The sequence below is a fragment of the Chroicocephalus ridibundus genome, chromosome 3 (assembly GCF_963924245.1).
Source record: "Chroicocephalus ridibundus chromosome 3, bChrRid1.1, whole genome shotgun sequence".
Lineage (NCBI taxonomy): Eukaryota > Metazoa > Chordata > Aves > Charadriiformes > Laridae > Chroicocephalus > Chroicocephalus ridibundus.
The window spans coordinates 121,069,982-121,090,800 of NC_086286.1; the positions used below are offsets into that span (position 1 = coordinate 121,069,982).

Below are 20,819 nucleotides of genomic sequence, written 5' to 3' on the forward strand. Positions count from 1 at the left end.
GCACAGCCAAGACACTGGGCCCATTCTCCGCCATTGTGGACGCCAGCTGAATGCCGCTTTTTGTCCCTCGCCCGTGCGTGTACAGACATTTAAACCGTATCTTTTGTTCTTCAGTCAGAAGGAGAAATCTGCTTTTGCAGTAAAACGCGTTGGCCTAGCAGACAGAGGTTTACGAGCCCCTTGAGCGGGTGACACGACCCGCGGCTGCCGTGCTGCGCCAGGCCCCTGCCCGGACATTTTGCCCCCTACCCTCAGAGGAGGAGCCGCAGTTCTGCGAGGAGGCCCCGGCCCGTTCGGACGGGAAGCACCGGGCCGTGAGCCCTGCCACCCCCGGCAGGGCAGGGCAGGGCAGCCCCCAGGGAAGCTGCGTGTCCTCTCACAGAGCCGAGTGCGGCTTCCCACGGAGCCCCACTCGCGTCGCGGCGCTGCTGCTGCCCGCACTACCCCCCCGCCCCTGGGGCGGGCGGGGGCGGAGCTCTGCCCCCGCCCCGCCTCACCCGGGCCGGGCGGGGGCAGTGGCTGCCCCGGCCGTTGGCGGTCGCGCCTGCGCGGTGGGGCGCGGGACAGCCGGGAGTTGGCGCGGCGGGGAGGCCGGCGCTGGGCGGGTGAGTGAGTTCCTGTGGGAAGAGGCTGGGCCGGGCCAGCGCGTTCCGCCGCAACCGGCGCTCCCTCAGCACCGACCGGACTTGAACTTGGCGTCGCTGGGGCCGTCTTGAGGCGGGAGGGTGGGCCGAGCCTCCCCGCTGCCTCCGCCCGGCGGCCCCCGGTGCCGTCCCGCCTGGAGCTGGGCGTCCCTCAGGGCAGGGGGGTCGTTACCCGGCCCGGCCCCTTCCTTGGGCGCCCTGAGGCGTTACTCCGCCGTGCTGCTACCGTGGTGTAGTCTCATCGTCACTTCAGAATACCTCACCGCCGCCGCGGGGGGCTGGCGGGGGCTGCTGCGCAGGGCGGGGGCTGGGCGGGCAGGGCCCAGGCCGTGTGGGGGAGCGCGGGTCGGCCCAGGTGCGGTCAGCCCAGGAGGGGGGGTTGGGGTTCTCTCCAAAATGCTCAGCCCTTCTGGGCAGCTGGAGAGGAAACGCCTGTGCTGGGGTCTTCCCCTGAGCATACCGGTCGCGTTGAGGCCGTTAGGTCTGGTGCTTGTCTTGCTTTTAATTCGCGCTCGCCGTTTCTCTGGAGCTGCTTGTGTTTTTGTCAGACGGTACGGTTCGGTTTTCAGTCATAATTTCCGTGTGGCGTAGCGATAGTCTGCGCTCTGCTGTAAACCGTTTTCAACTGGAGAAGTTTACTTTCTGCCAAAGTTAGCAAGGCGGGCTCTCGCGGGGGAGGGGGCTGCCTGCGCTGGCTCGAGTATTTCTGCCTGTCAGAGCCGGGAAAGCATCAAAAGGTACTTTCTGTTTTGTTTTCCTTGCGTTAAAATAACTGGATGCGTGGGCTCAACAATACTGAGCACAAACATATCTGCTGAAACTAATATGCGTGTAACTGTGTAGGTGAAAGCTGCCTGTTTCAAAGACCTGGCGGTGAAGGGCCGCGGCTGGGACAGTGGCCGGTCCCCCGTGGTCGCGGGGATGGAGAGAGGCGGCGGACGCCGCTCCGTGCCAGGAAAGAGCAGGGGTGTCCCGCCACAGCTACCAGATGCAGTAGTGGTGGGCTGCTGGCAGCTTCAGCTTCTTCCTGTGTTTCACATTTAATTTCCGGAGGTGGAAGTTCAGTTCTGTGATACCTTTTATCACAGGCGCAAAAACAAATAAATAAATAAATAGGTACCAACACTCGTTTTTAAGTGACATCTAGGGATGTGTGTCAGAAGTTGGCGGGAGAGGCTGTTGGGGCTAGTTGGGTTGGCTTGCTGAGCTAAAGTGCTTGCCGTGCAGTCTCATTGCTATCTCCTAATGGCTTTTTGGTCAAAATAAACACCAATATGCTGTATAAGCTTATTTCTTTACCTTGATACATCAACACAAACATTTCTTCTAAGTGTAATTGCTGTTGTTCTTTAAAAGGAACAGCAAAGTTCACAGCTGACCAGTTTTGAATGCTGTTCATGCACATTTGAGGCCAGCCTAATGTAGCAAAAGAATTAATTTGAAGAGCTGCTTCATTGTGTCTGTCTCTTTTTAACAGCTCTGATGACAAGTCACAGAATCAACAAAAGCAGATGGCTGGAGGTGGCTTTTGTTGCTTTGGGAGTAGTCTATTGAATAGTGAGAGATTAGAAGATAAGCACATTAACACAAAGCACGAAAAATTACTTTGTACTGAAGTGTGTTAAAACTTAATTTGGGAAAGTTTGAAAAATTGGTATTTTTTAAGCACTCCTAATTTCACTATACTTAGTCGATACTGAAAGTTCATTTTTTCCAAGTGTAGGTACAAAGTTCCAAGTACAGCAATCAGATATGCTTATAAGGTCATACTGTACCAGCACAGGCTTGCCTGATATGTGTAATGGTCTGGCAGAAGATTAGTGGGGAAAAAAAAGACTATACTGCATCTGATGTGACATGTCAAAGGTATGCTAAGTATACTGTTGTGACCTAATGCATAACAGCATTGGTTAGACTGAAGGCTGCCTAAACTTTAAAACCTGTTACAGACGTATTAACTGAATCTTTTCACTTGTTTTCTGAAGGCTTATGTACATTTCTACAGACGTGTCTCACAAGGATTTAACTTTCAGGATGGAAGAATACCAGTATCAGCCTCCTGAGGAACATGAATTAGTACTGAATAACTGAATGAGGGGTTTTTTGTTAGTCTGCAGTGAATGTTGTTTCCCCTTATCCTCTCCATCTTGTTAAACTGGATGTCAAAACCACTTAAAATTTATTTTAGTCTTGCTGTGCATGCTACTTACATACTACTAGAAGTATGATGGCTGTCACTGCTTGAACTGATGTTATTTAAAAGCCATGCACAATATCGTGACTTAGTCCCGAACCTCCCATCATCTGTGTAACCTGTACCCAGCAGTCTTCAGGAATCACTCTTTAAACATAGTTGCAACTTAAAATTTCTGTTCTCCAGGGGGCTTGTCTAATTTTAGAGTGATTTTTATTATTTTTTAAGGGTGTTTTGGTTAGTCTCTGGCTTTTTTTTCGCTTTCTGTAACTTTTTTTCAGAGACCTCAGAAGTGAGTGTAATGAGATCAGTATGGCATTCTTCATTTCTCTTGGCTCGGCAGACTAATCCTGTAGTATGTTAGTACTTGCAAATGCAGGATTTTCTTTCCAGCTAAGGGGTAGACCAGAAATGAAAATTCACAGTTTCTGGGATGCTGCACCAATATGTTGTGGTATGGTAGGAAGGGGAACCTGGCACATCTTGCACCTTCCAGCAATGCAGACTGTTAAGGTGAAGGTCATTAGAATGCCTGCAGTGCCAGTGCAGTTTTTCTGCAGCTGTCTCAGTGTTGTGAAAAATCAGGGGAGTTTAAATCATGCTGCTCAGAAAAGGAATGTGGTATTTTTTCCCTGCTTACTGTAGGTATGGACATGTATTTTCAATTCAGATGATTACTGTGGAATTTATTTTGTACAGTTATGAAAAAGCGATCTTCCTTTTGAACGTCTGAAACCGATGCACGGTTCATGTGTCATTAAATTAGAAACTGCAGGAAAACAAAGAACCATCTGGAGACTTGGTGGGGGGGAGGTTGATGTTTCTGGTTAAATGTACTATCAACACAGGAAAAAACTATAAAGAGTGTTTCAGACACAAAAGGAGGCAAGTGTGCTGGGTGTTTTGTCTGATGGAGTTTTTTGGGTTTTTTTTTGTTTTGTGTTGGGTTTTTTTTTAACCATCTTCTTTTCATAATTAGGTGAAACACCAGAATGAGAGACATGGACAATATCAAAACTGTAAAGAAAGAATGGTAGGTGCCAGTTCCCTCCTCCCCCTTTTTCCTCTTCCTTTCCTATTGCTTTTTGTGTGTTTTGTCGTGACTTTTCAAACTTTATGTTAAATTTTAAAATTTTAAACTCTTCTTCAGTATCCAGCTGTTCCACATGTACTGAAGTTTAAAAAACATATATGTATAGTTTTGGTAAAAGATTTTTCACATACCTGGAATGTTTCCTAGGTGCAAGAAGCCGCATAAATATTTTTATTTAAAATAGAAAGGCAGCTTTACAAATTGCTAACTCACTGTTCACCTCCACATTTGATATGGATGTGTTTGGTTTTCCAGTTATATTTCCGAGGTAAAGCATAGTGAATACCTAAATTAACACTTCAAGTTTCTTTAGTTCCATTAGAAAACTGAAATGGGAACAGCACACTTTTGAAATTTCTTCTTTAATGTTGAGTTCTTCTTTTGTTTAAAGATGTTAATCTGTAGGGGCTCTTAGTGTTGCATAGATGCACTGCAAACAATTCTTTTTTATGCAAATGTATGTAATTACCATTCACGTAAGCGCTCCCGCTCTTGAATTCAATGCAGAGTTTTATGTAAAACTGAATATTTTTCAAGAGCTGGGATTTTTTTTTTCTGAATTGCTTAAAATAGACTTTTCTGAATCTCCAATAGGAATAACTCCTGCAGTGTTTACCAAAAGCTGCATAATCCTCTTACTATGCAAAGGACCTAAACTGAAAGATAATCATTCATTCAAGTTGCATATTTCTGCATTTTGATTGATGAAAATCTAACAGAAACAGCTGTCACATATACAACGTTCTATAAAAAGATGTGGTTGATGCATCTTTTTTTATGCTCTGGCAGTCTCCACAGCGTTGGAGTATTCTATTGTATTTCTTCAGTGTGCTCAAGTGGTGTTGAGTCACTTGTTCTTGAGTTTCTCTAATGAACTTTCAAAGACAGTAATGGTGGTTCGGTGATGGTGGTGGGAATGGGGAGGTTCAAGTGTGGGTGTGGGAATAATTCCTAGGGCAATTTTCTTGTATGTGTTTTTTAAAACTTATGGCAAAGGAAGTCACCCAAGCCTGCATCATGGAAATGCTTTAAGGAAGGCCTTTCATTGGTATGCAGTTAAACTTTTGATGGTCTGAATTAGAAGCGTGAATCATCTAACTTGCATTCCTTGCTCTGATACCAAGTTTAGAAGCTTCTATATAGATTAATTCACCTTTTCTATTGTCATTCTTTAACTTGTGCTTCTGAATAGGAGCAGTTAGAGATTCGTAAGAAGTTTCTAGAAAAGGCACAACGCAAAGTTGACCTGATGTTTTGTAACACCCAAGTAAGCTGGGAGTAGGGAAGCATGTCTTTTATGCCTCTTGGTACTGAACTTCTAGGGTAAGTGCTTGCCTTCTAATGTGTTCTCTGAGGCATCATTTTTACTTATGTCTTTGTTCTGCAGGATGTGTAGATCGGGAACCAACGATCGCATTTTGAATGGTACGGAACAAAACTGTGACTACTTGGTAGATAACCTTTTTGAAGAAGCACAGAAGGTTGGTGCTATATGTATGCCCCCAACTACGGTCAAGAATCAGGTAGGCAGTGAAGAAAAAATACTCATGTTTAACATAATGTCACTCCAGGACTACTCTGGAAAACAAATGTAAGAAGTCCAGCAGTTTTATCCAGTACCTCTGTAAATAAATGCACACAGAATTCGGACAACAGTAGGAACGTCTCCCATCTCTTAGTCAACCAGGCCTATGCTTCTGTCTCTTTCTATTTTATAGTGGGTTTAATGTTGTTCTAGGACTTACGCTGGCATTGGCTAATGCACTTCTGCTTTATGAGCAAGGAGAGTGAGCTGGTCGTGAGGTGCAGGGAATGATGACTACTATTGCATAAGAAGTTGTTTAAAAGAGTTGCAGCCTTTTTACGCAGAGGCACAGCCCAAAACTTTTTCATTTGCTCTCATTTGTATAGCTGTGGGATGTTTAGTATGGGTTTGTACCTCAGTGATTCTGTCCTTTTTGTATTTTTCTGTTACTCCCCAAAGACTGGTAAGGGGCTGAAGGAAAGGCCATGTAGAACAAAGATGTCAAGGAGAAATTTGGAGTGGGCATTGCTGGAAATTACTTTAATGGATTCCTGACTGAGCCTGGGCGAAACAGGGTGTCAGGAGCAATACCTTAAATTGCAGTTCTGAAATAATGTTCCATGGCAGTACGTGTGTCAATGTCGAAATGGGACGTTGGTGTGGAATAATTACTCCATGTTAAACTTGCATACCAGTTCACTGTAGAGCCACCTTCCCATGCTGAGAACTCCTTCCATATGCATTGGTGCCATGAGACACAGGACTTTTTTTAAAGGAATCTAATCTTTGAGTGCTATGTACCTTTTTGACTGATTACCTAACCAGAAGAGAAGGAATGTTTTTCAGCAGTTTGTGTGTGCTTTGTGTTTATGTAGCAATCATCATCATCTAACAAGTTGAACTGTGCAAAAAAAAAAAAGAAAAAAAAAAGAGAAAATTGTCAACTGCTACCAAGCATAGTTCAAACTAATATCCAGCTGAGATGAATTCTGCATTTTTCTGTGCTTCATAAACCTCACACGTGGTCAAGTATCTCTCAAGACAACATTATTGTCAAATGCTTGCTTAAATGGCATGATGCATATGAATGGCATAAATATGAAAGTGCAGTCCCAAACGTACCCATGTTGAAGAGATTCAGTGAGCAATGTGAAGGCTACAAGTTGAAGTATTAGATGTTTTCTGGCAAAGTTCATGAATTACTGAGAATTTATTTTTTCACTCCCGTAAGGCCAAACTTTTGAATATACCCAGGAATTCCAGGGTAACGTAAATGTATGACTATCTGAAAGTAAATTTTCTGATACTTGCTGCATTTCCTGAGTGAAAGGCTTCTGTATGCATTGTCTCAATGCCTCACTTTCAGGAAATCCTCCAGAATGATCAGAACAAGGGTTTACCCTAATAAATTCCCAGCTGGACTATTCTGGTAGCTGGTGTTCCAACACCAGGCATGTGGGCTCTCAAATTAGCTCTTGAAGAGTTGCAGCTGGCTGGGATCTTCCAGCTCTTCTGGTTGTTGTTTTTCCTCCTGCTGAAATGAAGGAGTGTTCTTGATCTAGGAAAACAAAATGATTGGGCGAAGGTTTATTTCTAGCCCTGATTGACACAAGATACTTAAAAATGTCACTTACCCCTTCCAGTTGCTCTGCCTGTTGGCACAGGGCCGAAACAGATTATAGTGAGCCAGTATTTTTAGTTCATCCAGTGGATGATTTATAATCATGGGGTACTGCGGGTATACCAAGCTGGTTTTATGTCAGTGTTATTATGAGAATTGTTCTTACTTTATAGGTTGATGTAATCATTAAACTTTGGAAAAATGGGTTTACAGTAAATGACGGTGAGCTTAGGAGCTACACTGATGTTGCAAACCAGCAGTTCTTGGACTCCATTAAAAAAGGGTGAGTTTTGTGTTCTTAATCAGCCTGAGTTAACGTGCTCTGGATAGCGCTTATTTTATGCTCTAAATTTTTTACATAGCTGTTTGGCTTTGCTGCACTGCAGTATCCCTCTAGGAGCGTAGGCCACTGCCTGCCTCAGTTCCTGCAGTGCTAATGGCTGTTTTAACATCAGCAGGTTTAATGTAGCTTTCAGTTGCAGTCGTCATACAGTTGCTGATGAAATAGATAAAAGCAAGTGTTGGTAGGGGGCACAGCAAGTGCAGAATGAAATAAAGAATAAATCAGAGTGCCCAGTAAGAGCTACGGATAAATGGTGCTTTGACTAACGAACTCAGTGCACAAGTGGTTGAGAATTTCTGTTTTTATGGTCTTTGTTTTCTTTTTGTTGATGAAAAGCCTTAAATGGGCACAGTTGCTCTATTTAACATCAAGAAACTTTGTTCCGTCTTAAATTTCAGACATTTTTCCTAGTACAAACTTGCTATTTCAGTCATTTGTGTGCATATAGCAATCTTACTTTCATCCCTCTCTTAAAAATTAGCATGTTATCCTGATTTCTGCTAGTGTTTGCAGTGTTGCTTTAAAAAAGCAGGTTAACCATACAAACCAATGTAATTTTTAGCCTTTAATTTGCGGTCTGTTTCCTCCCCCTATACAAATGGAGAGGAGAATATAACTCCATAACTCCTTTTCAAGTATGTGAAATTACTGAACCATTGTATATTTTGTCTTTTCCATACTTTGCTAGCCCATCAAAAATAACTAATTTTACACTATATTTCTCCTCTATGCTTGTCACCTGTGTTAGGTGTAATAAGAATTAACTGCACTGTTTAAAGCCCTTTGCGTTTTTTGTGTGCATACATCAAAAGTTTGCTGCCTTTCTTCCACTGTTTGCTTGTGAAGACGCTAATTACAAGATGGTTCCTGCATAATCATTGATGGTACAGAAGCACTTAGTACAGCCCCTGTGCCAGCTGAGTCCCACCGCCCGAAAATGTAGTATCTGCATCAGAGCTCATAGACAAAGGCATTGTTGTGTTCTGCTTAAAGCAAATAAAGCATTACCGAGGTGATGTTACTGCACTGAAGAGTGTAGCTATTAGTGACGATCTAATTTTTAAAAGCTGAGATTCGTGTTTATTTGCAATTAAGCACATTGTGTCTAGACTCAGTTCTTTCTCTTCAAAAGACAATTGTCTTTTTTTTTTTTTTTCTTCTTGTTTTACTATGGAGATAAAATAATTGAACTTTTGGAGCAATGTATGGCAATACTGAACTTCCTACACGTCATGTGCTTTGGAGTGGTAACTGCTGAGTAAATTTGAACATCATTCAACAACTTGCATAATTATATCTTTTGGGATTTTATTGTTCACTTTCTAGTTAATTTGCAGTTCAGGAACTTGAAGTTTTTTGTATGCCATGCACTTGACATGACTCTTAGTAAATACTTGTGAAGTTTTTTTTTTTTTAAAGCATCATTCTTAAAAGGATAAACATAGAACAGGTACTAATCTATTTTGTACACTGAAAACAGTATAGTAGTTCTTTTTCTGACATGTATTTTTTTTTTCTTAAGGGAACTGCCTTTTGAGCTACGCAAAGTTTTCGATAAGGAGGAGGTAGATGTGAAAGTGGAAGATAAAAAAGATAAGGTGTATTTGTCATCGAAAAAGCCAATGTTTCATCCCTTTTCTGGACACGGTTACAGATTAGGAAGGTGAGTAGTCTGACGTGATCTGTAATTGAGTAGCTGAAGGGAGCTATACCTATGGTAAAGGATCTCGTAGTTCAGGTTGGAAGTGACCTCTAATCAGTCTAATCCTCTAAAGAGTTCTCTAATCCAAGCTTCTGCTCAAAGCAGGGTCAGCTGTGGGGACAGCTGAGGTTGCTCAGGCTTCTGTCCAGTTGGGCCTTGAAATCCTGCAGGAGTGGAAGCTGTGCAGCCAGCTTTGGTCTGGCTGTCCTCGTGGGAAATAAATTTTTCCTTATATCCAGTCTGTTATTTTTTGTCCCCCGTGAAGAGCCTGGTTCCCTCCTCCTATGACCTCTTGTAGACCCTATGTTGCAGATGAAAATACTTGACACGGTTATGATTTAGCATCTATTCAAAATTTATTAATGATGTACGGTAGATTAAGAGGTTGAATTTTAGCAGCACTTAATCATTAACCGGTTTAGGGGTTTGCAAAGGGAGTAGTCAAAATAATTGAACAGCGACTTAGTTACAAATTTGAAGACGCACACTAACTTCCTAGAAGGTATCCCAGATTAATACATATACATATGAGTAAAGGTACAAATCACAGATTAATACATATATGTATATATATCTAAACAGAGCATATAAGTGCACACACACACATACAGGTCTCCGATCAGGAGTGTCTTAATAGCGGGCGATGCTAGTGAGCCAAATGGTGCTGCTTTTAGGTCCTACACATGCACAGATGGGCAGAACAACATCCACGTACATAAAGCTAATGTGTATCTCGCAACATACAGGTGAGAGATTGATGAGAGAGGCTAGCCTATAGCTAAAATTTCCCTTTCTCAGATTTAGGGTAGATACTCACGATATGTTGGCATTCTTCAACAGGCGGTTCTTGAGGCTTGAGAAGGGTCCCGCCCTGACCTCGAGGTGTCAGCCTGAGAGGTGTCTCAGCTCAGGGGAGTTACTGGCCACAGCTTGCTGTGATCCAGAAGAGCTCAAAAGGTCTTTATTAGAATCACTACGTATAGGATCCAAGACAATTGACTTTTGTCAGGTACTTTTCCAGTCTGCCCCGACTTGCATGATGGTTACGCAACTCGAGAGCTTGTTAGGTCTTGGAGTTCTGGTATTCCCCCTGCTGTGGCCATGATCCATATGGTGTCAGGAGTGATCGATTGTAGTTATTATCTTCAAATGGTAGGAGCCATAGGGACCAGGCACACTATTGTGTTCTTCATCTGTTGCTCTCTACCTTTTCTTTCTTTCATGTTAGACCATTATGTTATGTTCTGTGGCCCAGGTTGGGAGGGAGATCACGCCAAGTACCGAGTGGCCTGAAGCAGGAGGGGGGGTTGCACCACCACCTCCTGGCAGGCTGCTGTTATGTGTTTCCCCCCCACCCCGCCCCCTGTAACACCATCTCTTCCACAGGCTGAACAAGCCCCTCCAGCCTCTGGGCGAATAGGGCCAGAGGGCGAATGCTCCAGCCTGTGGCCATCTTGGTGGCGCTCCATGGAACTTGCTTCAGTTTGTCGACATCTTTTTTTTATTTTGGGTGCCAAAACTGAATGCAGTATTTAGGTGCGTCTAATGAGTGCTGTCTGGGGGATAATTGTCTCCCACAATCTCCTGGCTGTGTTGCTGTTGATACAGCCAGGATACTGTTGGCTTTCTTTGTTCAAGGTTTCAATATTAGCAGAACTGTTTCCACCTGAAAGGCTGTCATTCTTCTATTCTGTGATTTAAGAGAAAAGAATCTCTTTTAAAGCTGTATGTGCAATACTTTGTGTAAGAAGATGGGAGTATGACAATGCCATAAAGGGAACTGGAGAAGTAAGAGGTTATTTTGCATTCTCTTAAAATTCTTAAGTATTTAACTGTACATTTATTGCAGTAAGACATTTACTGCATTACAGTGATCATTTTTCCTTTACTCCGTGACACTCTTGTGGTTGGGGAGGGTCAGCCACAAATGCCAATGCTAAAACTGGATTTATAACTGAACAGTACTGTATTTTGGAAAGCTGTTGCTAGAGGGGCAGGCCAGGAATTCATGTATTTGATCCCTGTGACTTTTGTTTACTCCAGCCCAATTATCTGCTTCACATATCCCTGTCATTTAAGAGCAGACTTCAGCCTAGGGAACAAAACATATTCAGTGACCAGGAGCCCACAGGAAGGTGGGGCTGCTTAGTGACCTGCTGACTGGGGATAGTAGACTGGTGAAACTGTAGGTGAACAGCTTGTTTTGATTAAATGGAAAGGGCTTGCTGCTAAGGCCCAGTGCTTGCGCTGAGGGAAAGAGTGACCTGGGTAGGAACAGATGAGGCAGGGGAAGAAGATAATGCGCAGAGTAAGAGGCTGATAATTGTAAAGGATGAGTGGTTCCAGGCTGCCCCAGAGAAGCAAGTATCTGTTTTATCAGTTTCATCTGTTCCTGTAGCACAGTCCGTTCAGTTGCTACATGCTTGAGTAGATACAGTCAATAGGGAAAATCGTCCCTTGAGAGATAGATGAGGTGCTGCAAGACTTGCTTCTGGTGGCACTGAAATCCTGAGCAAACGAGGGTAAAGAACTTAACCTTATTTTATCTGCAAGTAGATCTGTATATAGCAAAAGCAAAAAGATCTCCAGTGTGCTGGGTTTCTGCTGCTAACCAGTGCTAAATGGTAGGTTGTTCAGTTGCTTGTCACGTTCTGTCATGCCTAGAGCAAGTAATGATCTTGCTTCCCAATAGGAGAGTTAGGTTCTGGAAACACGCTATTCTGTGAATTTTGGTTGACTGGTGTTGTACGCTTGACACATCCTACAACTTGCTCGGCATTTTTTTTCTTTTAAGGACTGGAAAAAAATGCTTATTTTTTTTCTACTCTTGCTAGTACTGTGCTATCAGAGCCCTTTCTTTAAAGACAAGTACATATTTTTGCTGATGTTGGAAACAAGCCGTAAGTGCTCTTACTTCACAAACTAGTGCTCGCTTCCTGATGTTATAAGTGTGCATTGCATGCATATGCTACTCTTTCATCAGAAAAGCTTTGTGGGGAAATAGTGCTGTCTGAGACCTCTATGTTTTAAACTCTAGAACTCCCTTTCCACAGTTGCGTTTGTGTGCTTAATCAGAAATGAGAGGCAAATGACTGAACAGTTTACTCCAGCTTATGACCTAGCTAAACTTCTTATCAAATAAACATTTTTTTAATAGCCCATAGATTTTCTGCCAGTGTTCCCAGATGGATGGACTGTGTGGTGGATGAGCCATTATGAATCGTTCTGTTGACTGTCTCAATAAAACTTCTGTTGGGGGAAAAATGGAGGAACTAGAAATTATATGTTTGTTGCTATAACTCAGATGAGCTTGATCCTCTCCCTTTTGTTGTACAGGAGAAACAAATGAGGCTTATCAGACTTTTCCAATATACCTTACGAACCTATATAACTAATGGGTATATTCTGTTTTATCTACCACTGTTCAGCTGCGTTTAATAGTTTGGGACTATAACAAGATTTGCAACCGCACTTTTCTATTGAGCTTATCAATGCATTTTCAAGACTGCCTCAGAAGCATGTTAATTAAACTATTGACTGAAATCCCTTGTAGCAAAGTGGGCTTGCTCTGTAACCTCATTAGGGTAAAACATTGTGTGTCAAGCTTCTTAACCTTTAGTCAGAGTAAGGCATGATACCTAACTCTTGGGCTTTTTCTTTTCAGAAAATTAACAGGAGGCTCTTAGGTCTCTTCGATCTTCAGTTTACATCTTCTTTTGATAATCTTATAAAAGGAATAAGCCTTTAAAAGGGGTGAGAATGCTTTGATCTCAGGCTAATAAGAGACTTAGATTCCTGGTTTGTGGCTTTAGTCAAAGCTCCCACCACTAGATGGCTTTATCTCTCAGTTCTGCAAGAGCAAAGTTATGAAGTATAGAAATTGTTTAAACCTTGGTCAATATAAATCTTCTACCTTTCTCTTGCAGCTTAGCTTACCATGTTGGCTTCAGTTTCACACATACTTGCTATTGAAAGAATCAGCTGCAGTGCCTACCAGAAATTCTGAGGTGTGACTGTGAGGGAAGTTGGTTTGAGAATGACACCAAAATCTGTATCCATTTGAGACAGTTGTCTGAACTACAACTGTGACTGATGGGCTAAAAGGTAGTTCAGCCCAGGCTGAACCAGGCGCCTGACACCTGCATGGTTGACTACCTCTCCAGCCTCCGCTGTACTGGAGACAGCTAGCTCACACATGAGTGCTTGTGCTTCAGTATCTGATCCTGGAACTGAACAGCACTGATCAAGTAGACAGTGAAAGCTGATCATTGCTGGACTGAAGTATGACTTGAACTTTTTTTTTTAGCTCTGCTCCCGAGACTGTTTAACACTATCTTGCTGGTGCTCAAGCTTTTTTTGCAGATCTAGGGGGCAGTTAGGGTTTATTTTGTATTGAGATCAAGTGTGAACGGAAGCTGGGTGTGAGAAGTAAATCAATAGAGGCAGGTGGGGGACAGTAAGTCATCTGTACTTGGAGTACCAGAGTATTTCACACATGTGCCTCTTGGAATCTGTTGATGCCAAGTTCTTGTGCCCCAGCTGATGTCTATGTAATGCGATTCTGTGCCTCTCATCTGCCTCCAGCTGCAGTGAACATCTCTTATCACTCACTTGGGTATGAGATTCCTTGATTCTCATTCTTTTTGCAGAGTTTCAATGGAAGAAATAAAAAAGTGCCTCTACTGGCTGATAACAGTTAGGGCACTTAACTAGGCAGTGGGTGATAAGAGTTTTTGAAATACCTCAGACTGAGAAGGACTTGAGCCCAAGACTCTAACTTTATTAGCCTAAATATATTAAGTCAGAAGCCACCTTTGTTTTAGTAATAAATTGGCTGTGACTTTTCTGCTTTATCATTAAACTAGGACAGGTACAAGAACATAAGAATGCAAGGATGGGATTTGTCCCTGAAGCAGGTGTAGTATTGTTAAGACTGTTAATTCTATGGCCACTTTTCTCTCAAGAAACAGTAACTCAACAATTTTCTGTGCAAAGAGAAAGCTTTTCCACAAGTCACTGTGAAGTGTTCATGTAGTCAGTGACCACGGCTGAGCTCAGAGAAGAAGTGGTAACTCCTTAAATCACTGGTATTGTTTTGCAAGCAAACGTCTGGTTCTACTCACATGAGCTGAGGATGTGCCCATTGGATCAGGCCTTATGGTGACTTAAACAGTACATGCTGAACAAGCTTAGCCCTGAAAGAAGCACTAAGCTCTAGATGTTTCTTCAGAATAAAAATTTTTGCCAGTAATTTTTTTTTTTTTAAGACTACGCACTTGGACTGAGATCCCTGTATTCTGTCAAGTCATTCTATGGGTCTTTGCCCTTATGGTAGGGTCAGCTGTCAAAAGTGCCTTAGGAAAAAAAAACTAAAATCCAAGTGCTGTATGCATCAGCCTGGATTTTCACATTAAGTCAATTTCTCTGATAGATGAGTAACGCTTCTAAGCTGAAATAGGTGACGCTGGGGTCTAAATCAAGGCTAACAACATTCAGTTAAATTGAATTACTGTAATCACATTATGGTGAAAATTAACATTGAGTATGCAAATTCAATACTCAAACCCCTTAAAGTTTCACCTGTGTGATTAGTACAAAAAAATGCACAAAGGATCTTCAGACTGTTTCATCGCTCGTATATTCATATTTAACCCTTTGATATTAAGTTCCTTTCTGTCTTGTAAAAATGTTTAACGTGAGTAAACTGAAATTCTTGAGCATGTTGAAGTCTTCAAGAGAAAGTATTGGCATACAGTTAAAAAAAAAAAAAAGCTGATGGTTATGTCAGCATTCCTATATTTGTTGAAAAAAGAAGTCATCATTGTACCCTGATAACAGGGCAGAGAGCTCCAGAAGCAGAGGTCTGGTGGGGGAGGTTCAAGCTTACATCTGTACACAGAAGGCGTAACCTCGTATGGCTTTTCTTTTCAGCGCTACTCCAAGGATAATCTCTAAAGTAAGAGATGATCATCAAAGACCTGACAACAAGAGACGCCTGCCTTTAGTACCCTTAAATGAGTTGGAGCCTATCACTAACATCCAGATCTGGTTAGCTGATGGGGAAAGGATAATTCAGAAGTTCAATGTTTCTCACAGGTAAGATTTATTTTAGCACTGTCATGTATTTGCATCTGAACTATTTGTATGATGCCTGTATGCATGATAAGTCTTTTAATTTCTGTGACTAATCTGCCCCCTCAGTTCACTTACATTGGCTGTTCAGCTGTGTCTGGAAAACCTCCTTTCAAATTTTGAGAAATGCTTTAGCTTATAAGAGAGGACCTTAAGAGGAATGTGAACTGATGTTAATAGTCAGCACATAACTGAGCATAAATGGAAATCTGAGGAAACTGTAGGAGTTCTTTGTAGGTTAGTGGAAGTTAAGGTGTATGTATTGCTCATTACTAGAGGACACAGCTTTTAAGATGACAGATCTCTCACAAAATCACTGCATCTGGAGAAAATTGCTTGGTAAAAAGCCTGCTAGTCATTGGGCATAGACAGCACCCCAGCTGGGAGCTGGAGGATGTGGCTTAGAGTTGAGCCAGAGAAACCTCTAGGGAGGGCCAGAGTCAATGCACCAGGCAGGGGAGGCTCATCACCTGCATGTCAACATGGACAGAATAGAATGCACTCAATGTCTTTAATTCTTAATTAGTAACATTTATGGCTCTCAAAGAGGCTTATAAATGGGGATAACGTCAGAAGGTGTCAGCACAACATATGTATGCAGGAGCTTTGAGAAAGTAGGATTAACTGTGTAACATTAAATTGTAGAACTACTGTCTTTCAAGGCCTTTCTCAAATTTGTAATTTGAGAAATTACTCCAGTACTATACAGTCACATCATATGGAAAGGGGTATGTTGCCTGTGCTTCTCTGAAGCAATTTGAAGTGATCATAGATTTAATGCAACCCAGGCTGCAGTCAAAATAAACAGTGTATGTTTTTGTGGCTGGTCAGAAGAAAAGCTCAGCAATTGAAGGTTGATGATTGTAACTTTTTCTTTAACTTGTACTGATTTATTACTGTTAGTGGCCTGAGGTATGAGCTGAAACACTGTTGCGAAGTCCTGCAGAAGGGTCAATTGCTATTTTAATTATAAATACTTCATTGGAGGACTTAATATCTAAATTATTCCAGGTTTCACACATTTAAGTGTATTGAGAAGCTTTTTGCCATCATGGTAAATAGCAGTTTGAACAGCTGTTAAGTGCTTTTGGAGGGGAAAAAAAAAAAGGTGAGATAAGCGGAACAGCAGCATCACTGATGTGATGCTCTTTTTGAAGTAGTTTGCAACAAACTACTCATCATAACATATCTTCTTGCCACAAGACCAGCATGTTTGTGCTGTATGCAGTATTTGTGTATGACCTAATAAGAAATAGGGGGAAATCCTTTTAGAATACTTGATTGCATGGATAGCACTCCTTTCAGTGGAGAAGCAGAAAACAGTCAACTACGTGTTAATTAAACTATAGCTAAATAACCTGTAGCATATATATTGCAGTGCCTGGGTAAATTGATTACCCTTTTGCAGCCAGAACATGTATGTGCCACTGTAACTACTACTTTAGATATGACTTGATCAGTGATGCAAGATCGAAGTTACAGCATGGGCGCAGAAGTGGAGGTAACATGGTAATACTGCAGTGTGGGGAATGGAGGAGATATGAGTGAAGCGACTAGCAGAGCAGTGCTGTAGGAAAATAGCACACGCAGCTATGTCTTGAATTGTGTCCCTTCTTGAGCAGTTGCTAAGTTGGTGTGACCCTGGAGCCTTGGGTATGGAGCCTTGAAAGGGACCTGCTACATCCTAAAGCAGATAGCTGGTGGCTAATTACCTGAGTTGCTCTTGGAACCCAATGAACTCTGATATAATGCATGTAGACACTTATAAATGTCCAACCAAAAATTTTAGGCTTGTAAGACCAAGTGCTGTCTCTTAATTGAGGCCTGCATGCACAGGAATTAGAGGCTGGCTATATCTGACCTAGTAAGTATGGCCAAGGCATGAAAACTTGGTCATCTATGCTGCTAAACTGTTAGGATGGCTTTCCCCCAAGCCAACCAGCACTTTCTCAAACAGTATCTAGGTTCAGTTCAGATGTTAGCTCAGGTCATGGACCATTCCCAGGAGACAGTAAACCCCATGGGCTACCCTGTGCATGGGGGAGAGGAAAGATGAGTTTAATAATTTGCCAGTAGCCAGACTCTACCAGTTGGTCTCAGCATCAGAGAATGGGCATTGTCACTGTGTTTATTTTACTGGTATAGACGTATCCTGTCATCTTCATTTTCTAATGAAATTGGTCAATCCATATTCTTCCACAACAAAACCTCTGTCTTGCTCACTTGTTGCAAGGTTCTTCACGCCTTAACAGGCAGCTTGAATCTGTAATGAATTCACTGCTGCACCTGCTTTGGCAGAAGGAGACTATATTTAGGCCTAGTTAACTCATAAGCTATCCAGACAACTTCTGCAAACTCTTTTTCTTTACTATTATTATGGTTCTGCTACATGTACCACACACCGGAGGCATCTTTATACTAGCTCTTGGCTACAGAAACCTCAGGTAAGAGCTCCACCAGCTGGTTAAGAAATGGTGTGCTTGTATAACTACCATCTGAGCCATAGCAAAGCATTCGAGTGCTCAGAGTTAAGATGCTCATAGTTTTTTCTGTTGGGACTGCCCTCAGAGCATGCAAACCTTGGTCCTTGCCTCCCCAGTGGATCAGGCACTTCAGGATACCACCCCATCATATTCCTCCATTTCTATGCCATCAGCTATTATGTGAAGTCAGTCAGGAGCTCATTCTCCTCTTGTGGTGCCTATGTGTGTTGTGCATATGGTCTGTGTCGGGATTGGAGTGCTCTAACGCTGAGTTTTCTTTTTTCCTCTCAGAATAAGCCATGTCAGAGACTTCATAACAAAATATCAAGGATCAGAGGGAAGTGTTCCCTTCACACTGACTACTTCGTTGCCGTTTCGAGAGCTGCGAGATGAGACACTCACGCTAGAGGAAGCCAAGTTGCAAAATGCTGTTGTTGTTCAAAGACTTCGGAAAACAACTGAGCCTTTCAGACTCTTAGTGATAAAAGCACCTGACAGTGACTATAAAACTGCTACTACACCTAATGGACAGCTCAAGAATGAGCAAAAAAATGCTATCAAAAGTACAAGATCAAATTAACTTTTAACTGGCCAAAAACTACATACAGGTGGAACTAGACAAAACCAAAAATGTAACCAGCGATATCTGGATGCACTCTCATCCTCACGTACTGTGCTCTTAGAGAGCAAAATGTGTGCTGTGCTATCATCTGCTGTAACAGAAGTATTTTCCACTAAATTGGGTGGCCAGAGCCTGGCTATACAATGTAGCAGAGGTAACTGTACTACAGGTCATCCTTAGAATTTCCTTAGGTAGAAAGCTTCTTAGTTCTTTAATGAGTGTATTTAGGCAGAACAGTTCTCTGAGACTTAATTACTACTGATAGCACCTTTTAAGGAACAATAGTATTTATTTTTGCACTTTGGACTAAAGTGAAACTGAACTGGTTGGTTTCACTTACATTTCGGTGTAAGCTGCTGCAGTTTGCATTCTTCTCACAGTTACTTTTAGGCAACAGGTGCTGCAGGGAAGTTCACATTTGAACTCTTAACTAACTTGAAAATCTTCAGTATCAGTATCTTCAGGATTTAACTTTTATCATAAGATCTGCAGTATAATGTTCTATCAAGCCTTCACATGGTGGTAGGTGCATGTGTGAGAAGACAGAAATGAGGTAGTCTGGTGCATACTGCATACGAAGTGCCTCAAAATAAGCTCTGAAGGAATTGCTGTTACCAATGGTTGAAGCGTTTTCTGCCTCTCTTGTGCTGCTACGGGTGTCTTGCAGATAGGGTGATGTTCAACTACCTAGCTTATTAGGATAAAAATCCACTTTTAGCCTTGTCACACAAAAACTTCAGCTTTTCTGGAGATTACCATACAGGAATAGTGGCTTAGAGGGACACAGTTGTTTTTGTACTATGTATCTGCCTCTGTCCTGAACTGGCCAGCTGATTGAGATGCTAATTGCATGTGGCCAAGTTTCAAAGATGCTGAAAATCATTATTTGAAAACTGAGGTTTCTTCCTCCTCTGTGCCTCATTTCCGTCTGAATCTTTTATTTTACTGTTCATGTACTTGAGACTTAAAATGTGTAGCCAACTATTCCATGTTTTGCTAAATGAGAAATCAACATAAAGACTAAATATTTTGTACTATGTTTGCTGAGCAGCATGTGGGTTTGTGAATGGAACTAGAGTCTCTAGGTAAGACTTATCCGGGGGCCTTCAAGAGTGCTGACTAGTTTGTGCTACTTGCACAAATGGAGGATTTTGGGGGTTGTAGTTCTTTTGTGTGGATAAATCAAAGATGGGTTTGGGATTTCCTGTTTTTTTTCTGAACAGAAAATGACATAATTGGAGTGATTTGAATTCTATCTAAAAGTCACGTTACTTCAAACTAGGGATGCGCTTTCTTCATTCCCAGGGATGAAAAAGTCTTTTGCTTCAGCATCTCTCCTGGTATGTTTGAGGGCAGTGAAATGAAAGTCAAGTGCACAAATATCTATTCAGTGCATTCAGAAAGCAAATCTGAAAACTATGCAGTTAACTGTTCTCAGTGCTATAAACTTGATGTGCTACTGTGTTATTCAGGTTTATGTTGCAAATAATGCAATTAAATTCTGTTTGCTCTTGCGCTGACTCCTGTACTATATGAAAAGCCTACCAGATCTCTAGTAGTAGGAAGAAATGTGCAGTCAAATCCATTAGTAAAATTGAAGAGAGAAGTCCCCTACAGACACAGATCCAGCCTCAGTTTGCAGAGCTTCCTGATCAATGAATTTTGTTAATCAGTGCTTTTGAATTTGTCTTGATGTAAAACTAAACATTGGAAAACTACACGTGCTTGATTGTAAGCTCAATTGCTTTATCTAAAAGGTGCATGAAATGTCAAAGTAGCGGTATACTATGCCTGCTTTTGCAACATAGAAACTCAAATAATTAGTGTAAGATTGAAATTGAAGGGGGGGGATATCAAATTTTAAGGTAAGTAAATCCATTTTGCTAGTTAGCAAAATATGTTTTTTGGAAAAGAGCAGTAAGTATTTAGTGTTTCAACATTGATTCACGTCTGCTATCAGTATTTTAAGAGACTGGATAGCTTGATTCTGTCCGGCTATATATTGTGCTTTACTGAAATCAACTGTTTCTGGTTGCAGCTTTGGTGTGCTTGAGTGTGTATTTGCAGTTTGGAAGTGTCATGATCCTCATTACAAAATGACAGCAAATCTTTAAAAAGTCAAGAGTGATGCTGACTACGCTAATCCCATGTTAGACTAGAAGGTGGCTTTAAAAAAAGGCAACAAAACTGACTGGATAACTTATTTCCTGATTTGGAGAACATCTTTAGAATGAATACAGGGCTTTTCTAAATCTAATTGGTTTCGGTCAATTTGTAAAGACTGATTAGCTACCTGTAGTGTCTGGACAGCCTAATCTCTTACTCAGCTATTGGGCGTTGGTCAAACAACAGTAAAACTTGCTTGATCAATGCTTGAGTTTGTGAAACACACAAATACTATCAGTTATTCATTGTTTCCTCACAAGCCTTTAATGTTTTGAGTAAAGCCTGTGCATTAAC

General features: G+C 41.8%; 1 protein-coding gene across 4 annotated transcripts; it reads left to right on the plus strand.

The window, feature by feature from the left end:
- Positions 1-506: 506 nt before the first annotated feature.
- UBXN2A (UBX domain protein 2A) lies at positions 507-19,873 on the plus strand. 4 transcript variants are annotated; one of them, XM_063330564.1, is made up of 7 exons: positions 507-605; positions 3,818-3,871; positions 5,319-5,454; positions 7,251-7,360; positions 8,943-9,083; positions 15,054-15,218; positions 18,029-19,873. In XM_063330564.1, exons 2-7 carry the CDS (start codon positions 3,831-3,833, stop codon positions 18,315-18,317), a joined length of 882 nt encoding a protein of 293 aa, XP_063186634.1. In that variant the 5' UTR covers positions 507-605; positions 3,818-3,830; the 3' UTR covers positions 18,318-19,873. The 4 variants fall into 4 exon arrangements, with proteins under 4 accessions (XP_063186634.1, XP_063186635.1, XP_063186636.1 ...); XM_063330565.1 differs by lacking the exon at positions 507-605 and adding an exon at positions 614-2,510; XM_063330566.1 differs by lacking the exon at positions 507-605 and adding an exon at positions 614-1,381.
- The last annotated feature ends 946 nt before the right edge of the window (positions 19,874-20,819 follow it).

What these genes read in the sequence shown, in the direction of transcription:
- UBXN2A (XM_063330564.1), top strand. Translation starts at nt 3,831, where the DNA reads ATGAGAGACATGGACAATATCAAAACTGTAAAGAAAGAATG. An exon ending in CAACTACGGTCAAGAATCAG is followed by an intron (nt 5,455 to 7,250) that starts GTAGGCAGTGAA and finishes CTTACTTTATAG; the next exon opens with GTTGATGTAATCATTAAACT. An exon ending in TTGGACTCCATTAAAAAAGG is followed by an intron (nt 7,361 to 8,942) that starts GTGAGTTTTGTG and finishes TTTTTTCTTAAG; the next exon opens with GGAACTGCCTTTTGAGCTAC.